Source organism: Physeter macrocephalus, chromosome 5 (genome assembly GCF_002837175.3).
Source record: "Physeter macrocephalus isolate SW-GA chromosome 5, ASM283717v5, whole genome shotgun sequence".
Lineage (NCBI taxonomy): Eukaryota > Metazoa > Chordata > Mammalia > Artiodactyla > Physeteridae > Physeter > Physeter macrocephalus.
In genome coordinates this window covers 41,605,968-41,622,415 of record NC_041218.1, presented here as the reverse complement: position 1 = coordinate 41,622,415, position 16,448 = coordinate 41,605,968, and the positions used below count along the sequence as shown (strand labels likewise).

At 38.3% G+C, this 16,448-nt stretch overlaps 1 protein-coding gene across 15 annotated transcripts in view; it reads right to left on the bottom strand.

Moving 5' to 3' along the window:
• Positions 1-16,448, bottom strand: part of ELMO1 (engulfment and cell motility 1) — a 557,053-nt gene that overhangs the window by 362,378 nt on the left and 178,227 nt on the right. For all 15 annotated transcript variants that reach the window (XR_008617342.1, XM_055084916.1, XM_024131642.3 and 12 more), the window contains 2 exons: positions 10,204-10,239; positions 247-346 (listed from right to left, as the gene is read on the bottom strand). Coding sequence is in view for 14 of the 15 variants with exons in the window: in XM_055084916.1 (XP_054940891.1) it covers positions 247-346; positions 10,204-10,239 (136 nt within the window). In the remaining variant the exon portion in view is untranslated. The remainder of the gene's footprint in view (positions 1-246; positions 347-10,203; positions 10,240-16,448) is intronic.

Here is a 16,448-nt window from a genome sequence, read left to right as displayed (position 1 = left end):
CGAACCCGTGTCGCCTGCATCGGCAGGCGGACTCTCAACCACTGCGCCACCAGGGAAGACCGAAAACATCATTTTTCATACAGAATTTAGGTGCCCTGACCCCCACATACATAATACTATCAAAAACCACACTCACACTTTAACACAAAAAACTAAAAGAAACGACTCTAAAATATGCTCAAATCAGAGAAAAATATCTGTAAAAGAAGGAAGTGATTTGACCTTGGGAAGCACAATCTGAATTACCTTCTTAATGAATGCCACCGAAAACGTATCCCAGGACACTATTCCGTGGTCCATCAGCTCCACAAAGGCCGTCAGGGTGAAGGACAGCATGTCTCCAAAGCTGGAAAACACAAGATGGTATAAGGGTGATGGGCCCAAGAGCTAAATACAAGGGAAGACAGAAGTGAGAAAGCTTTAGAAAGATGAATACAAGCAGAACTGTAAGAGATCGTTGGGATAAGCAGCTGGGCCATAGGCAATGTCCTTGCAAACATGAGTCAGTAGACAGGAGGCAGCTGGCTTCACAGAGGGGAGCCAGGGCCTCCGTGGGACACACCTGGGCTCACACTCTCACTCAGGTGAACTGTGTTGTACTGGGCGGGTCCCTAATCTCCCTGAGCCTCTGTCTTCTCCGCTGAAAAACTGGATAGTGAAATCTATTTAATCACAGGGCTGCTTGTAGAGCACTTAATAAAGTGTGTAACATAGAAGCATTCAGTAAATGGTAGCTTAAAAAAGCTTCCCAGCAAACAAAAATTAGGAAGAGGGCAATATGCTTCTTTTATTATCTCTGGGTATCCAACAAGGAAGATTATAAATAATTCTATTAACAGTATTAGCACTTTGCAAAGGATTCTTGTGGTCTATATTTGTGTGTGTGTGTGTGTGTGTGTGTGTGTGTGTGTGTTTGGGTGAGTGCATTTACACACACACACACATAGATACAAATATATATGTAAGTAAGCATATTCATTTCTATATTACACTGGCCAGCATTTTATCTTTAGTTAATAGGCTTTATATAATATCTTTCTAGAATATTATAGATAATAACTGTTTGCTGGCCATAGACTTGCTGTGATTCAAAAGGCTGTAAGAAGGGTCTCATGAGTGGGTTAGAAGTCTAAGCAGAGATCAGGCAAGCTCAAGTAAAAGAACGGTCTTCTAAAAAATCTCCACCCGTGACCCTTATCAGACAATACCCTGATTTCTAGTGCTTTCAAAACAACACTGAGAATCTTTTACAGAAACTCACCTCTATTGTAAATTATCACCATAATAAATAGTAACTCAAAACTCTCAAGATAAGTACTTTCTCTTCAAGTACATTGACACCCATCAGGATCTCCACACTATATACAACCACACTGATTGTGTGTGTGTGTGTTTGGGTGAGTGCATTTACACACACACACACATAGATACAAATATATATGTAAGTAAGCATATTCATTTCTATATTACACTGGCCAGCATTTTATCTTTAGTTAATAGGCTTTATATAATATCTTTCTAGAATATTATAGATAATAACTGTTTGCTGGCCATAGACTTGCTGTGATTCAAAAGGCTGTAAGAAGGGTCTCATGAGTGGGTTAGAAGTCTAAGCAGAGATCAGGCAAGCTCAAGTAAAAGAACGGTCTTCTAAAAAAGCTCCACCCGTGAACCTTATCAGACAATACCCTGATTTCTAGTGCTTTCAAAACAACACTGAGAATCTTTTACAGAAACTCACCTCTATTGTAAATTATCACCATAATAAATAGTAACTCAAAACTCTCAAGATAAGTACTTTCTCTTCAAGTACATTGACACCCATCAGGATCTCCACACTATATACAACCACACTGATTCATATGCTTGATTTTTTAAAAATAAAGTTAGTTGTTCAGATTTTTAATCTGTAGACTCTTATATATCACAACTGCTACACTACAAAGTCTCATAAAGTGTTTAGACTGAATCTTCCCATCCATTTTCAATTAATAGAATAGGAAACAAGCTCATATTTCTTTTAAAACAGCTTCACAATTTCCCTTCTTCCTAGTGTTCTCAGCCCAGCCTCAATAACAGACCTGGAAAATTCTGCATCATCTCCGAAGCTGTGATGCTGAAAAGAGACCTACCAAAGAGGAAGCGGCTCTCAGGAAAGGACCGTGATCCCAAGCTGCCGGAGATCAGAGGGGATGAGGTGCGCCTGATAGAAACGGTTAAGAGGTTGGTTTCTGGAGTCAGACAGCAGAGGCTACCCTCCAGCTCTCAGTGGACAAGGACACATTGTATGCCTCGGTTTCCTCATTTTATAAAAATGAGGATGACAGTGATGCTGGTGGTGGTGGTGATACCTAACTCAGAGGATTGCTGGGGAAATGAAAGGAGCTACCATACTTAGAGCCCTCTAAGCATTGTATAGCACATGGAAGGCAGTATGCAAATGTTAGTTATTATCATTATGCAAAGTGGATTTTAAAAAGGTACATAAAGCTCATGATTTTCAAATGTCTGTCTTCACTGTGTCAAGAATTCCCTGTCCTTGGAGAGAGAAAAAAAAAAAATTGCAAGAAAAGCCAAATGTTTCAAGCCAGAGAGAAAAGCAGCAAATATTTTTTTAAGGCTTTTCTGAGTCACAGGCAGGCAATCCCAATCATACAGGGTGGCATCAGAGAATCATGCCCCCAAAAAGAAATTCCAAACCCAAAAACTCAAGCTTCTTTTAAGAAAACAAAAAAAAAGTAGAAAGGTGGAAAATGGATTAAAAATACTAGCAAAAAAGGTTATATAAAAATTCCAGAATGGCTCTTTCTACAGACAATGAGTCCTAAGAAAATCCAAACATTAGCTTGCAAAAAAAAAAAAGCAGGAAATTGCCTCAGGAAAATAAGAGAGCCAGGAAATAAAAGCAATTAGTAAGATTTATTAACAGATTATGTAGGCATTAGTATTACTGTGAAAATATTGTCACATAATAATGTACAGAATTATTAGTAAACAATATTAGCTAATGTATTATTTTATTATATTATTAGTGATAAACCATATTAGCAATTTTTTTACTTAAAAAAAGGAAAAACAACCACGAAGTGATAACGAATGGCTGACATTTGTTTACACCTGGCATGCTAAAAGACCTCAACTGCTATAAGATGCCCACCTATAAGACATTGGAGGATGGCATTTGTGACCTCCACATAGTGCAAAAATACTGCCTCAGTATTGTCACTAAAAGAACAATGGAACAGGCAGTGAAAAAGGAGTAACATGCCGCTGAAATCAAACTCTTCTTTATATTCCCTGTAGCAGGGACTAGAGATGATATTAGTCTTCATTAACTGCTTTAAAAGCAAAAGATAAATTGTATTTATGCTGTCTAATTATCTGAAGGCAAAATGACTCTGCTCCTTGCTCAATGGACTCATAATCCAAATGGCCTTAGTAACATCTGGGGATTGTCCCTCTTCCTTAAGTGTTCCAGAGCTCTGCCTACAGGCTCCTCAGACAGGCTGCAAGGACCTGGGAAAAAGATGGAGAAAAAGGGAAAGAGTGTTGTTTGGTTTCCAAATCTCCAAGCTGCTTTCGGGACCAGGATTTAACTCTCCAAGGTTGTTAAGGAGTTGGAGTACCATTTCTGAGACTGCAGCTAGGGCTTTCTGTGCTTTGTAATCACCCATTAGTGTGAACAACTGACAAATGAGAGAAGCTTCTTCACATCACACCAAGGTGCCCAGGAGAAGGATAGCTCTCTTGGTCCATCTATTGTTTTATATAAATGTTATATAATTTATATTTATATAAATATTATCTAATAACATTTAATATATTTAAATATATAACTATATACTCTATGGATATAATGTTATTAGACACATATTATATATAATCATATATATGTATATGTATCTTATATAATATATAGATATAAATGTTATTAGATATACTATGTTTATGTTATATATTATATATTATGAAATATACAATATGCATATATACTATATTATACATATAGTATATATATGATGTATATAATTCATTATAACTGGTTGCTGGATGGCATACTAGGTTTACATGAGGGAGAATTTTTTCAAAATTCAACTTCAAATCCTTAGTTGCAAGAAAAGGAGAGCCATGCTAAAATTTTATTACCTTCCAAATCAACGGACTCAATCATCTCATTTCAAATGAGGCAGCTATAAAAGCTCTTATTGAACCCTGACACAGATGCTTATTTCACTGCTAGAGGAGTGATTCAGGCTCCAAGAGGGAAGGCAGGAGCCAAGGTCCTGTCTCTGAAATCAGTGCTGGGTGCAGAAGATCAAGGCTAAAAGGATTACAAATATAAAGCAACCACATGGCACATGCGGGGAGCATTATTATTTGTTTGGTTTATTTGTTTTTTATAAAGTGCCAAGCTAAAGATTTTGCAGTACTGACTGCCACAAATTAAGCCGACTGCAAACTTTACATGCTGGTTGAGAGCCATGTCACAGCCAACACACCATGTGTGCTGCAATGATTCAAATAAATATTTCTCATCAATTCAGTAGAGACCCTCTTCTTTCCAACAAAATTCAGCCAATCTCAAAGCACTTAAATTTTATGCTGCTTATTTTATAAAAGAATAGTGCTTCCAAATGCCTCCATTGGGTGTCATGCCCAAAAGAGAAGCAGAGAAAAGATGAAAATAAAGACCAGTTTCAAAGTTATTCATAAATCATACTGAATATATCCCTAATTGCCAGAATTAATGAATATAGTTCTACCCTGCCCTTTGAGTTTTTCCTAGTATTTTATTTTGTTTCTGGTAAAACTTATATACACTGAAATGTATGGATTTCTGTTGCCCTTCAGACATTCCCTTACCCTTTAGAATCATAGCATTACTTACATTAGCATATATTCTTTTGGCTCCTTTGTTGAAAATTTAACTGTGGATCAATTTTGGACTCTATTCTATTCCATGGATCTGTCGATCCTCTTACACCAATATCATATTGTGTTAATAACTAACTTTACAGGAAGTCTTGAAGTCAGTTAATGAAATCTTTCAACTTTACTGATTTTTATGAGTTTTTCAAGACTGTTTTGGCTCTTCTAGGTCCAGTGCATTTCCTTTAAGATTTTAGGATTGGCTCATAATTTCTTTTTAAAAGATTGTATTTCACTGAACCTAATTTGGAGAGAATTGCTATCTTAACTATATTGTTTCTTCCAATCCATGAAATGGTATATTCTCCACTTATTTAGGTCTTCTTTAATTTCTTTCAGCAATATTTTTTTTTTTTAGTGAACAGATACTGATGTCTCTTGTTAAATTTATTCCTAAGAATTTTATGATTTTTGACACTTTGTAAATGGAAATTATAAAATTTCATTTTCCAGTTGTTTGCTATTAAGGTATAAAAATATGTCCCTTTTATATATTCATGTTATATCCTGAAACTTTGCTAAATTCAGTTATGACATCTAGCAGTTTCTTTGTAGATTCCTTAGGCTTTTCTACATAGTCATTCATGTCCTCTACGAATAGAGTTGGTTTTACTTCTTCCTCTCTGATCATTATGTCTTTTATCTCTCTCTTGACTTATTGCTATGGCTAAAAACTACAGTACAAGGTTGAATAGAAGTGCTACATATTTGCCTTATTCCCAAACTTTATTGGGGGGGGTGGGGATTCAATTTTCCAACATTAAGTATAATGCTTTTTTTTTTTTGCAGATAGTCTTTATCAAGTTGAGGAAGTTCCCTCTATTCCTCGATTGCTGAGAATTTTTATGAATGACTGCTGGACGCTATGAAATGCTTTTTCTGTATCTATTATCTACTTTCTGTATCTATAAAGATGCTTTTTCTCTTTAAGTTTTCTCCTTTATTTTGCTAAATACTAAATCACAGTGACTGATTTTTCAGATGTTGAACTATTTTTGAGATAAATCTTTACAGCCCACAAATCTTTTTTATACATTGCTTGATTATATTTGTTCATACGTTTCTGGGGAGTTGTGCACCTCTGTTCATTAAATTGTCTATAATTATTATTTCCTGCATTGGCTTTGTCAGGTTTTGGTATCAGAGTGATACTGGCCTCATAGGCCTCATAAAATGATTGAGGACTTTTCCCCTCTACCTCTATTTTCTGAAACCATATGTGTAGATTTGGTATTTCTTCTGCATATGTATAATAAAATTCACCAGTGTAACCAATTTTCATTGTGTAAAGTCTTTTGAAAATGAATTCAACTTCTTTAATAGATGTGGGTATTCAGATTTTCTATTTCCTCATAGGTCAGTTTTGTGTCAGTTTAGTCCTCAGTTAATGCTGAGATGGAGTAAGGAGAGCAAGAGGTTTATTGGAAGATAGGTGGTGCTTGTGAAAGATAAAGAGGCACAAAGCAAGACTGGGTAAGAATACCCTTCAGACCGTGAGGTAGATCTGATGCCTGTGAAAGGAAAGAGGACGCAGATGTAGATCTGACAGTCCCAGCCAGCCCAAGAGGAAGCTCAGTATAAGTACGGACTGTTAGAGGGGTCCCACAATGGGCAGAAATGGCCAGGCCCTGGTATGTGCGCCATGCTCATCAGGCTCACTGACTAGGGGCTGCCTAGAAAGAGCGTGTATGGTCTTAGTTTGAAAGCTGTTATGGATCTTGAATGTGCTATAGCGGGAAGCTATCAGCTAATTGTATTCCTCAGGGCTTTCAAGAAATTCTTCCTTGAAGGGAGATTAGAAATTAAAAAAGAAATTAGAAAAGAGTCTTAAAATCTCCAACCATGATTACAGATTTGTCTATATTTCTCTTTAGTTGTCAGATTTTGCTTCATGTACTTTGAAGCCTTATATTAGGTACAGACACATTTAACACTTTATGTCTTCCTAATAAGCCAACCATTTTTTATTGTGAATTATCTCTCTTAATCTTTGATAATATGTTGCCTTGAAGTCTTATTGTGCCTGATATTAATAAAACAACTGTTTTATTATTACTTCCAGTTACGTGGTATATGTTTTTCCACTTTCAAACTACATGTTCTTTTGTATTTATAGTATATCTCTTGTAAACAGCATAAAGCTGGGTCTTGCTTTTTCAAATTTGATCTGATGCCTCTTAACTGAAGAACTTCCTTCATATTTCCTGTAGTGTGTATCTGCTAACAATGAACCATCTTAGTTTTCCTTTATTTGAAAGTGCTTTTATTTCACCTTCATTTTCAAGATAGTGTTATTAGAAAAGAATTCTGGGTTGACAAGTTTTTTTTTTTTCTTTCAGCACTTTTAAGAGGTTGCCTTCTGGCCTCCACTATTTCTAATGAGAACTCAGCTCTCATTCTTATTTTTATTTTCTTAATGTAATAAGTTGTTTTTCTCTGGCTGCCTTCAAGGTATCCTTTTTAACCTTCAATTTCAGAACTTTGACTATGATGTTTCTAGGCATAGTTTTCTATATATGCCACTTGGGTTCAACAAGCTTCTTAGATCTAAAAATTTATGCTTTTCAACAAATTTCAGAAATTTTCTGTCATTATTTCCTAAAACATTTTTCTGCCCCATTATATGTTTCCTCTCTCTGGGACCCCAATTAAATGTATTTAAAATCAATTGTTACTATCTCACAGGTCAATTATTCACTATTCACTTTATCCAGTCTTCAGATTGGGTAATTTATACTGATATATCTTCAAGGTTACTGTCTCTTCTGCCATCTTCAACTCCTACAGTGAATTTTTCATTTTAAATATTATACTTTTCAGTTTCATAATTTCCAATTGGTTCCTATTTCCATTTCTCTGCTGAGACTCCCCATCTGCGAATTTAATATGCTAATGCTTTTCTTTAGTCTTTTAATATATTTATAAACATTGCTTTAAAATTTTCATCTGCTATTTCCAACATCTGGGTCATCTCAAGGTAGGCTTCTACTACTTGCTTTCTTTCTTTTCTTAAGTATAGATCATCTTTTCCTATTCCTTATATACCTAGTAATTTTTTACTGTATTCTGAACATTGGGAATGAAACATTGCCAAGGCTCATAGCTCAGTTTTGTTCTTCTGAAGAATTGGTTTTTGTTCTAGTAGGAAGTTAACTTGGCTAGAATCAGACTCCAAACTCCTCAGTGAGTGGCAGTTTAAATCTCTTCCCAATTCTTTCCATTTCCAGTTGCTAATTTTACCAGGTCCCTTTGGGGTTCCCATACACACGTATATTCACACTTCAGTGATCAGTGATAGATTTGGCAGAGTTTATATATAGATATGGTGTCGTCTCATACCCTCTGAGCCTCCTTTCTTTCATGGATTCCCCTTAATAATCTAGCTTCTCTGCCAGCCCCAAACTATATCCTCTTAGTAACTTACTAAGACTGAGGGTTCTTGTCACCCCATGCTACCTGGATGAGCAGGAGTCCTCAAGCAAAAAGCTGGAAACACACAAATCTCATCTAGGGCTTATTTGCTCTCTCAAAGATTGACTTACTTCTTCTTTCTGTCTGTTTTCAGTTGCTATACAGTTTCTTCAAACACTTGTTTTTAGATGTTTCTGTTTGCAATATTTTTTCTAGAGTTTATAATTATTATCTCTGGTACTTAGTCTCATTAAGCTACTTTGCAATTACCAGGGCCCTGAGCATTGATTTTGTCTGTGATTGATAAATGGAAATCATGATTCATGCTTAGTCACACTTCCAACACCTCTATATACCAAAAGATTACAACTACTGGCAGATAAATTTTAAGAAATAATTTTGGCTTCAGAGCCCAAAATTCTTCTGCATTAGCAAATTGTATGAGGTTGTTAGAGAAAAAATCAGTTTGAATCCCAACACCACCTCATTTTAACTTCTTCATAAAGGAAACAATTCTAATTTTACTCATCTTGTATGGTGGATAAAAGTGTGAATTAGAAGTAACGAGTGTAAACATTGAGACAATGCCCAGGACAGAGTAAATTCTCATAAAAGATGGCTTCTACTTCTATTACCATTAAGTGCTTCTACTATATTAAAAATATATATCAAAGTTAGGTTTAAGAAGCTTTGCCCTAAAAACTCAGTATTTCTACTTTATTAGAATTTAATAACTGAAGAGTTCCTGCAATTAATACTTCTTCTAGTGGGAGGGGTAGGGGAAGATGAATGATTTGAGACCACTATCATACACTGATCAGAATTTTCTCTGAAGGCTTAAAAAATAAGGTGCACATTTTCAGATACTGTCCAGTCTTCCTTCTCAAACTGAAACTGTATGCTTAACAACTTAGCAAAATGGGACTTTGTTCAACCTATTATAGAGAGTTTGTTAGATCCTCTTTGGACTCACCTTGTTTAGTGGATAATAAAGGCACTGAGGAGGGAATACTCTAAGAAAGTTTTGAGATTTCCAAACATAATTATCAGGCAATTCACAAATATATAGGTGGTTGAACACATTCTCAGACTGAAAGTAAATAATTTTCATTCCATACTTCAGCCCTAAATATATTTTTTAATGTGGATCTTTTTCTTACCAAGCCATTGAAGAAAATCAAAGACTTTTGACTTTGAACATCACATAGGCCGCAAAACAGAAAGGTTTTTTTTAAAGTAATACATAAAATTATGCCTAGCCTTGCTCCAGGAGAAAGGTAGCAATCCTGATGTGATCATTTTATGGTTACAAACATAGAATACTCTTTCTACCACAAAGCAAAGAGAAAAGGGAAATAAATTTTTAAAGAACCTGTTCATAAGAACATCAAAAAGGGGCTTCCCTGGTGGGGCAGTGGTTGAGAATCTGCCTGCCAATGCAGGGACACAGGTTCGAGCCCTGGTCTGGGAAGATCCCACATGCCGTGGAGCAACTAGGCCCGTGAGCCACAACTACTGAGCCTGAACGTCTGGAGACTGTGCTCTGCAACAAGAGAGGCCGCGATAGTGAGAGGCCTGCACACTGCGATGAAGAGTGGCCCGCACACCGCGATGAAGAGTGGCCCCCGCTTGCTGCAACTAGAGAAAGCCCTAGCACAGAAACGAAGAACCAACACAGCCAAAAAAAAATTTAAAAATAAATTAATTTTTTAAAAAAAAGAACATCAAAAAGAAAGCAAAAATAAATCACTTACTCAAAACATCTAGACACATAGTTACACAATCAGTCAGAGGACAGGGCTTAATTATGCAGAGAAGAAGGAAGTGTTATATCATCTGTATCAACCCATCAGAAATTCTTACCAAGGCTTCATGATCTTCTGTAATTTCTGGTATCGTCTGCAAAATTCAAAAACAGTCATGTAAGGAGCATGTGTGAAAGCAATGAGTTTAACACAAATTACAGATCACGAAGAAAGCCCAGGATGAGATATAGGGCAGATTTAACAGTCATTAAGAGAACTTAATTCATTTCAAAACATTTCTCCAAGCAATAAATTGGTGTTTTTTAATGATACGAAACAATCAAAAGATGGGGATTAAACCACTGTAACCAACCTATTGCATTTACTTATGAGTAAAGGCAACAAGAACACTCCATTTTGCTCAGAATGGGTATATATTCAACAGGGGGAAATCCCTAGAAATAAGAGGGGCATATTTTCAATGAAAAAGTAGAGCCAAAAAACACTAGTCCAGTTGTTCTTAAGTACATGCTCAACAATGGAGAAATAGTTGATTATCTTTCTTTGGTAAAATGCCCACTAATTCTACTTTCTCTTTTCTTAAGAGAAGAAAAAAATGCTTCTTCTGAAGGAAGACACCATGAGACATTGCAATAATTCCTGGACCACAGATGGAACCCTGGGATAGTAGTCTGCAAAAAAAGTGCACAATCATCAATACATGTCTGTAAAAAAGGACAATTATGCTTCTTTAAAAACTAAAGATTAGGTCAAGAAGATTAGGAAACAAGTGTTTCTAACCTTATCAAACCACTTCCCATTCCTCAAGTCTGCCACATTTCTCTGGCATTAAGTGTGTTCTTCCCTCTGCTGGGGGAATACCCTTCCCCTCCTTGTCAGACTAGAGAAGTCCTACCCAAATTCATCTGATTCGAGACTCCTCTGTGAAGTCTCCCTGACTTCTGATTTCCCTTCCTTGACCAGACTGAGGGTGGCGCCCATGTCCGCAGTGCTGAGAATACATCAGCTGCATGACTTAGGACATCTCACTGTCCTTCCAGCTACCTGAAGGCAAAGGCTCGCTCTGTAACTCAACTACTATAATGTCAGGCACATGCAGAGTAGGTACTCAATTCGGAAGAAGGTAAGTTTCACATTTTCAACCACATAAAATGTAACCACTTCAGAAACCTAACTGACCACGAGAAGATCAGATCTAGTATTTGATAAAAGTGGGGAGTTAAAAATGTACATAAAGTGATCTTCCTCTTCCTGCTGCCTTCCCCCTCCTTAACCTGCCTTTCTTTAAATATATATATATATACATATTTATATATATACATATGTATATATATATATAGAAAAAATGCACTACCTAAAAGTTGAGAATTATATTTTATTCGTTGGACTTTCTGAGGACTCAATCCCAGAGGCAGCCTCTCAGATAGCACTGAGGGAGGGCTCCGAAGAGGAAAGGGAGGAGCCGGGACACATAGGAGTTTTGCAATAAACCAGGGAGTCCGAACATCAAAAGATTATGGTTAAATAAAGAAAAACCAGACATCTTAAGTTAATGGATTTAGTGCTTTTCCATATATGAAAAGATGTAACAGTCTGGGCTCATTGAAATCATTCCTTTGACATGCACCTTAGCGATTTAGGGCCAGTATCCTGCTTTTCTCCATCCTGAAACCCCTCAGGGTCGGGGGGGGGCAGCTGTAGTGGCTGACGGCTTGATGGCCACAATGTCCTTTGCTTACTGATATGGCAGGCGGACATTTTTCAACCACATATATATTAGCTTCCTTTCCTTCTCCTTCAAATAGCCATTGGGCAGAGTGGAAGAAGTAGGTGGCCATGGGGAAGGAAGCCTGAGCAGAGTTTGGGCCCTTTTGCAAGAGCCAAACACTACCCTCCACTAAAAGGAACTGGGGCTCCTTGGAGAAATGACTCGGTCCAGGGCTGGAAAGATCTAGGTAAGCCTGGAACATTTCGCTGAGCCAAAAAGTACAGAAATGCTCAAAGAATAATGGGAGACGAGGCAGGACACAGAATACAGCTTGATGAAGTTTCCAAACCCATGTCTGGGACAAATTTGACATCAAAATAAATAATAATAGTGATAGATTATAGCCCAATGAATAAAACAGGGAACAAATGGCCTACATTGCTTTAAAGAGTGGTGTGCTAGTATTATTGAAGAGCCAAATCTCTGGGAGAAAATATACAAACCTGATTTGTACCACTTTCCATTTCCCATGGTGTAACTACTCCCAAATTATTTCTTAATTATTTACAAGGGTGGGGAAATTGCATTACAGGGAGATACCAGGAAGGTGCTATCTTAACAAGTGGTCAAAGTGAACATCAGTAATAAGACAAAGAGACATCATGTGACATTAATAGGATGCAATGAAATAAACACAAGCATCTGTGATATTTGAGCCAAAGACATATGTTTTCTAAAAGAAGAAAACACTGGAGAAACCTGTAGAAAAAGGACTTCGGGTTTCAATAGGAAACTATGCAGTGTCTATGGCTTACTCTTCTGGGTTATCAGATTCCAGCCCTGTTGTCTTTAAGTTGTAGGTAACTGATACATATGTATATTTTGTCCTGCCTAGTGGTGATTTAATTAACTTCCTCCCTGCAGGTGCAAAACCAGTTTTGTCTCCATTTGCAATTCATTTCGACATTGCTCTGTTTCATATAAATTTGTGCCCTTTTTTTGTTTGTTTGTTTGTTTTGCGGTACGCGGGCCTCTCACTGTTGTGGCCTCTCCCGTTGCGAAGCACAGGCTCCAGACGCGCAGGCTCAGCGGCTATGGCTCACGGGCCCAGCTGCTCCGCGGCACGTGGGATCTTCCCGGACCGGGGCACGAACCCGTGTCCCCTGCATCGGCAGGCGGACTCTCAACCACTGTGCCACCAGGGAAGCCCTAAGTTTGTGCCCTTTTGACTCTTCCTTTGAACCGTGAAAACATCTGCCTGGTTCCCTCATATCAGATGAGTAAAAGACATTCTTTTAACACATATTCAATTTTCTATCTCTATGAAAGCCATGCTTTTATCTTTCCCTGATAATTACCTTCTAATTAATTACCTTTTAATAAACCCCAATTGGGGAATATTCTAAAAATGGCTCACCTATAATCTCAAAAAATGTCAAAGCCATGAGAGAAAAGCAAAGACTAAGGAATAGCTCCAGATTGCAAGAGATTATGTTAGGAAACCGTTGACTGAAACCACCCGCCTTGGCCAGGCACGATGATAACCACTTGGATGAGCTGTCTGGCAACAAGAGGTCCTGATAAGAAACAAGGTGCTGCCACCAAAAACTAACCGGGAGAGTTCGGGAGGGGCCGAAAGGAGGGAGGAGATGCCAGTCCATATGTCCTATCAACCTCCCAGAATCTTTCTCTCTGGAATCCATCTTGGCTGAGAGATGCACGTGCCACCAGGAAGGACCCTGAGTCAGACCAAATATGGGCACAAGCAAGATGAGTGGCCAGAGACCACTTGGAAACACCCCATTGCCATAAAACCTGAGATTGTGAGCCACGTGGAGGAACAGCTCTCCCAGGTTCCCTTACCCTGCTGCTCTCTGCCCGGACTCCCCTTTCCAATAAAGTCTTTTGCTTTGTCAGTACATATGTCTCCTAGGACAATTCATTTCTGAGTGTTAGACAAGAGCCCACTCTCCAGCCCTAGAAGGAGTCCCCCTTCCTGCAACAATTAGGAGAAGACAGGACAACTGGGTGCAAGGGGCTCTCTAGAGTTAGGTCTTTATAAAGGACACAAACAGGACAACTGGTGAAACTTGATCTTGCAACTTTTCCATTAAGTCTGGAACTGTTAAATTAATTGAACAAGGAGGCCTTTAGACAGAAGGGGTTCTAATGCTCTGGAGGCCTGTAAAAGCGATCTAAAACCCTAAACCTGCAAATGCCTCCAGGTTAGGAAATGGAAACCTAAGGACAAGCAATCACAAACAGCCAACTAGACTTTAAACTACAGCCAATCCAACAACTCCCTTGCTTTGCTTCCGCTTCTTCTCTACAAGGGTCTCCCCTCTCCCCCACCAGCCCCAGTGGGTAGAGTGTTCCTAACCACTTCCAGTTTGGCACTGACCAATTCTAACTGATTTTTGCTCAAATACACTCTAAAAATTTTTAATATGCCTCAGTTAATCTTTTAACAGAACTGCTACAAAATTAATGCTTGTGGGGTGGGTATGTGTAATATATAAAGCAGTCACTGCAATATTCCAAAATAACTTTCTCGCCTAGGGCCTGAGCATCCTTAGGTTTATATATGTGTTCTACCCCCTGTAGCAGACCCTGGCCTTAGAAAGTGCTCCCTGACCAGAGTGCAGAAAGAAATTCATTGCCTAAACAGTGTTTCTTACTTCTCCACTTCCTCACTCTGGCTTCAGAGTAAATGTAAGCAGAAGATGAACTTTTTGTTGTGATGTCTGTTTTCCTAACTGAGTTTTTTCTCTCTCTCTCTCAATATATAACCACTTTAAAAGAAACATATCTGGAGAACAAATGATTCTCGAAAGACTGATGTTTCACAGTGATCAGAAGCCCCTCACCTCAGCCCAAGCTATGGCATCTTTTCCCTAGCAGAAGATAATCTCTTCTTTAAATAGGCTGTGTGACCCCTTCTCATTTCCATTACCGGAGTTATAGACAGACACAGAAACAAAGCAAAAAGGGATGGCGAGGCGGAGTTCCAGCATAAGGGATTTTCTGCCACACAACCCCCGACAAAGCCCTAGACGGCTGGCCCCTTTGGCGTTTGTGATGCAAATTTCTGGCAGGGCCCCAGCAGGGCTGCTGCAGTTGGAACTCCCTGAGCTCTGCTAAGTGCAGCTCCAGGAAAGCAGACAGAAGGAGATGGGAAGACACAGCAGGCTTCTCAGCTGGGGCCCACAGACCACACAGAGCAGGTTCTTTCTGACTCTGTCTGGGGAGCTACTTGCTCCTCCCCATGGCCTCTGTCCGAGGTGAAGTGCAAGACACACATGGTGTGACCTGTGCTTGGCGGCTGGCAAAGAGTCGCTGATGAATGTGGCCTGGCCTGGACCTTCCAGAACAACCAAGGCTTATAAGAGACACTGAATTCTCAGAAGCGACAGCATGAGTTAGAGCCAACAATCCATGTCCGTGGAGGTTAACAAAGTTACTTTCAAAAAAGAAATTCATCTTCTGTATGAAGACAAAATTTCAAAAAATGTCACACGTAGTCGCAAACTGTCATATGCGTGTTTGTATTTTCTACGCACACACATACACCCGTGTGCCTAAACCCAGTGTCAGGAATATTCAGCACTTAAATAATATATACTTTGCTAAATGAATAGAACCTATAAATCCATTCTCAAGTGTGGGTGCCAGGCAACATCAAAGCCAAGACATCATTTCAGGGTGCTTAATTCAGGTCATAACTCAATTTTCACATCTCCTGAGAAACAGTCACAGCTCTGATTCCAGCCAGGAGGAAACGATCTGAATATTAAATTTCATATTAAATTTTAATATGAATATTAAAACGATCTGAATATTTAATTTCATATTAAATCGAAGTTTAATATGAAACTGTTCGTGTGCTAACAATGACAATTTTTATAAACACAAACACACATAGCTATACATACACCCAAACATCCTCATCTGTGTCATCTATATGACAGAATGGGGAGGGGATCGATAGTTTATACAGCAAATGTGGCTTGTTTTTAAGACAATTACTTAAGGGCTTTACATATCTCTAAAACAACTATGGGACTCTTTGCCCTGTTCCTAATACAGCCAATTTTGGAGAAATGACCAACCAAGCAAATAAAAAGTACTTATATAAATTCCCCAGATTAGTGAAAGCTCCTCAAATACCTCACTGCTATTTTTCTTAGGAGAGCTAGAATCCCTAAGGAAACGCCAGCCCAGTATTGCCCAGGGTGTTAGGAATGGACATACCCCCGACATGAATGGTAAAGTACAAATTAGGACATGTCAACAAGCTATGGGGCTGTTCTTATTTTAACACAGCTTCAACATGTGTATTTCCTCTGAATCGGGAATTTTATTCCAACAGAATAAATATTCACAGAGATTCTGCTGAAAGGAAAACTGATGAGAGAATGTTCATAATCCTGAAAAAACCTGAAGGCAGTGTAAATATCCAACAACAGGGGAATGGTTAACTCTACTCTGCATAGCCTTCAAACTCTCCTATTACACTGCATATCAACTGTACCTCAACAGAGCTTTAAAAATGAATTAATAGGCAGATAACAAAAATGATGAGGGGAATAATATTTAATCACATGGGAATATTGTTAGGTACAAAAAGCAGGCTA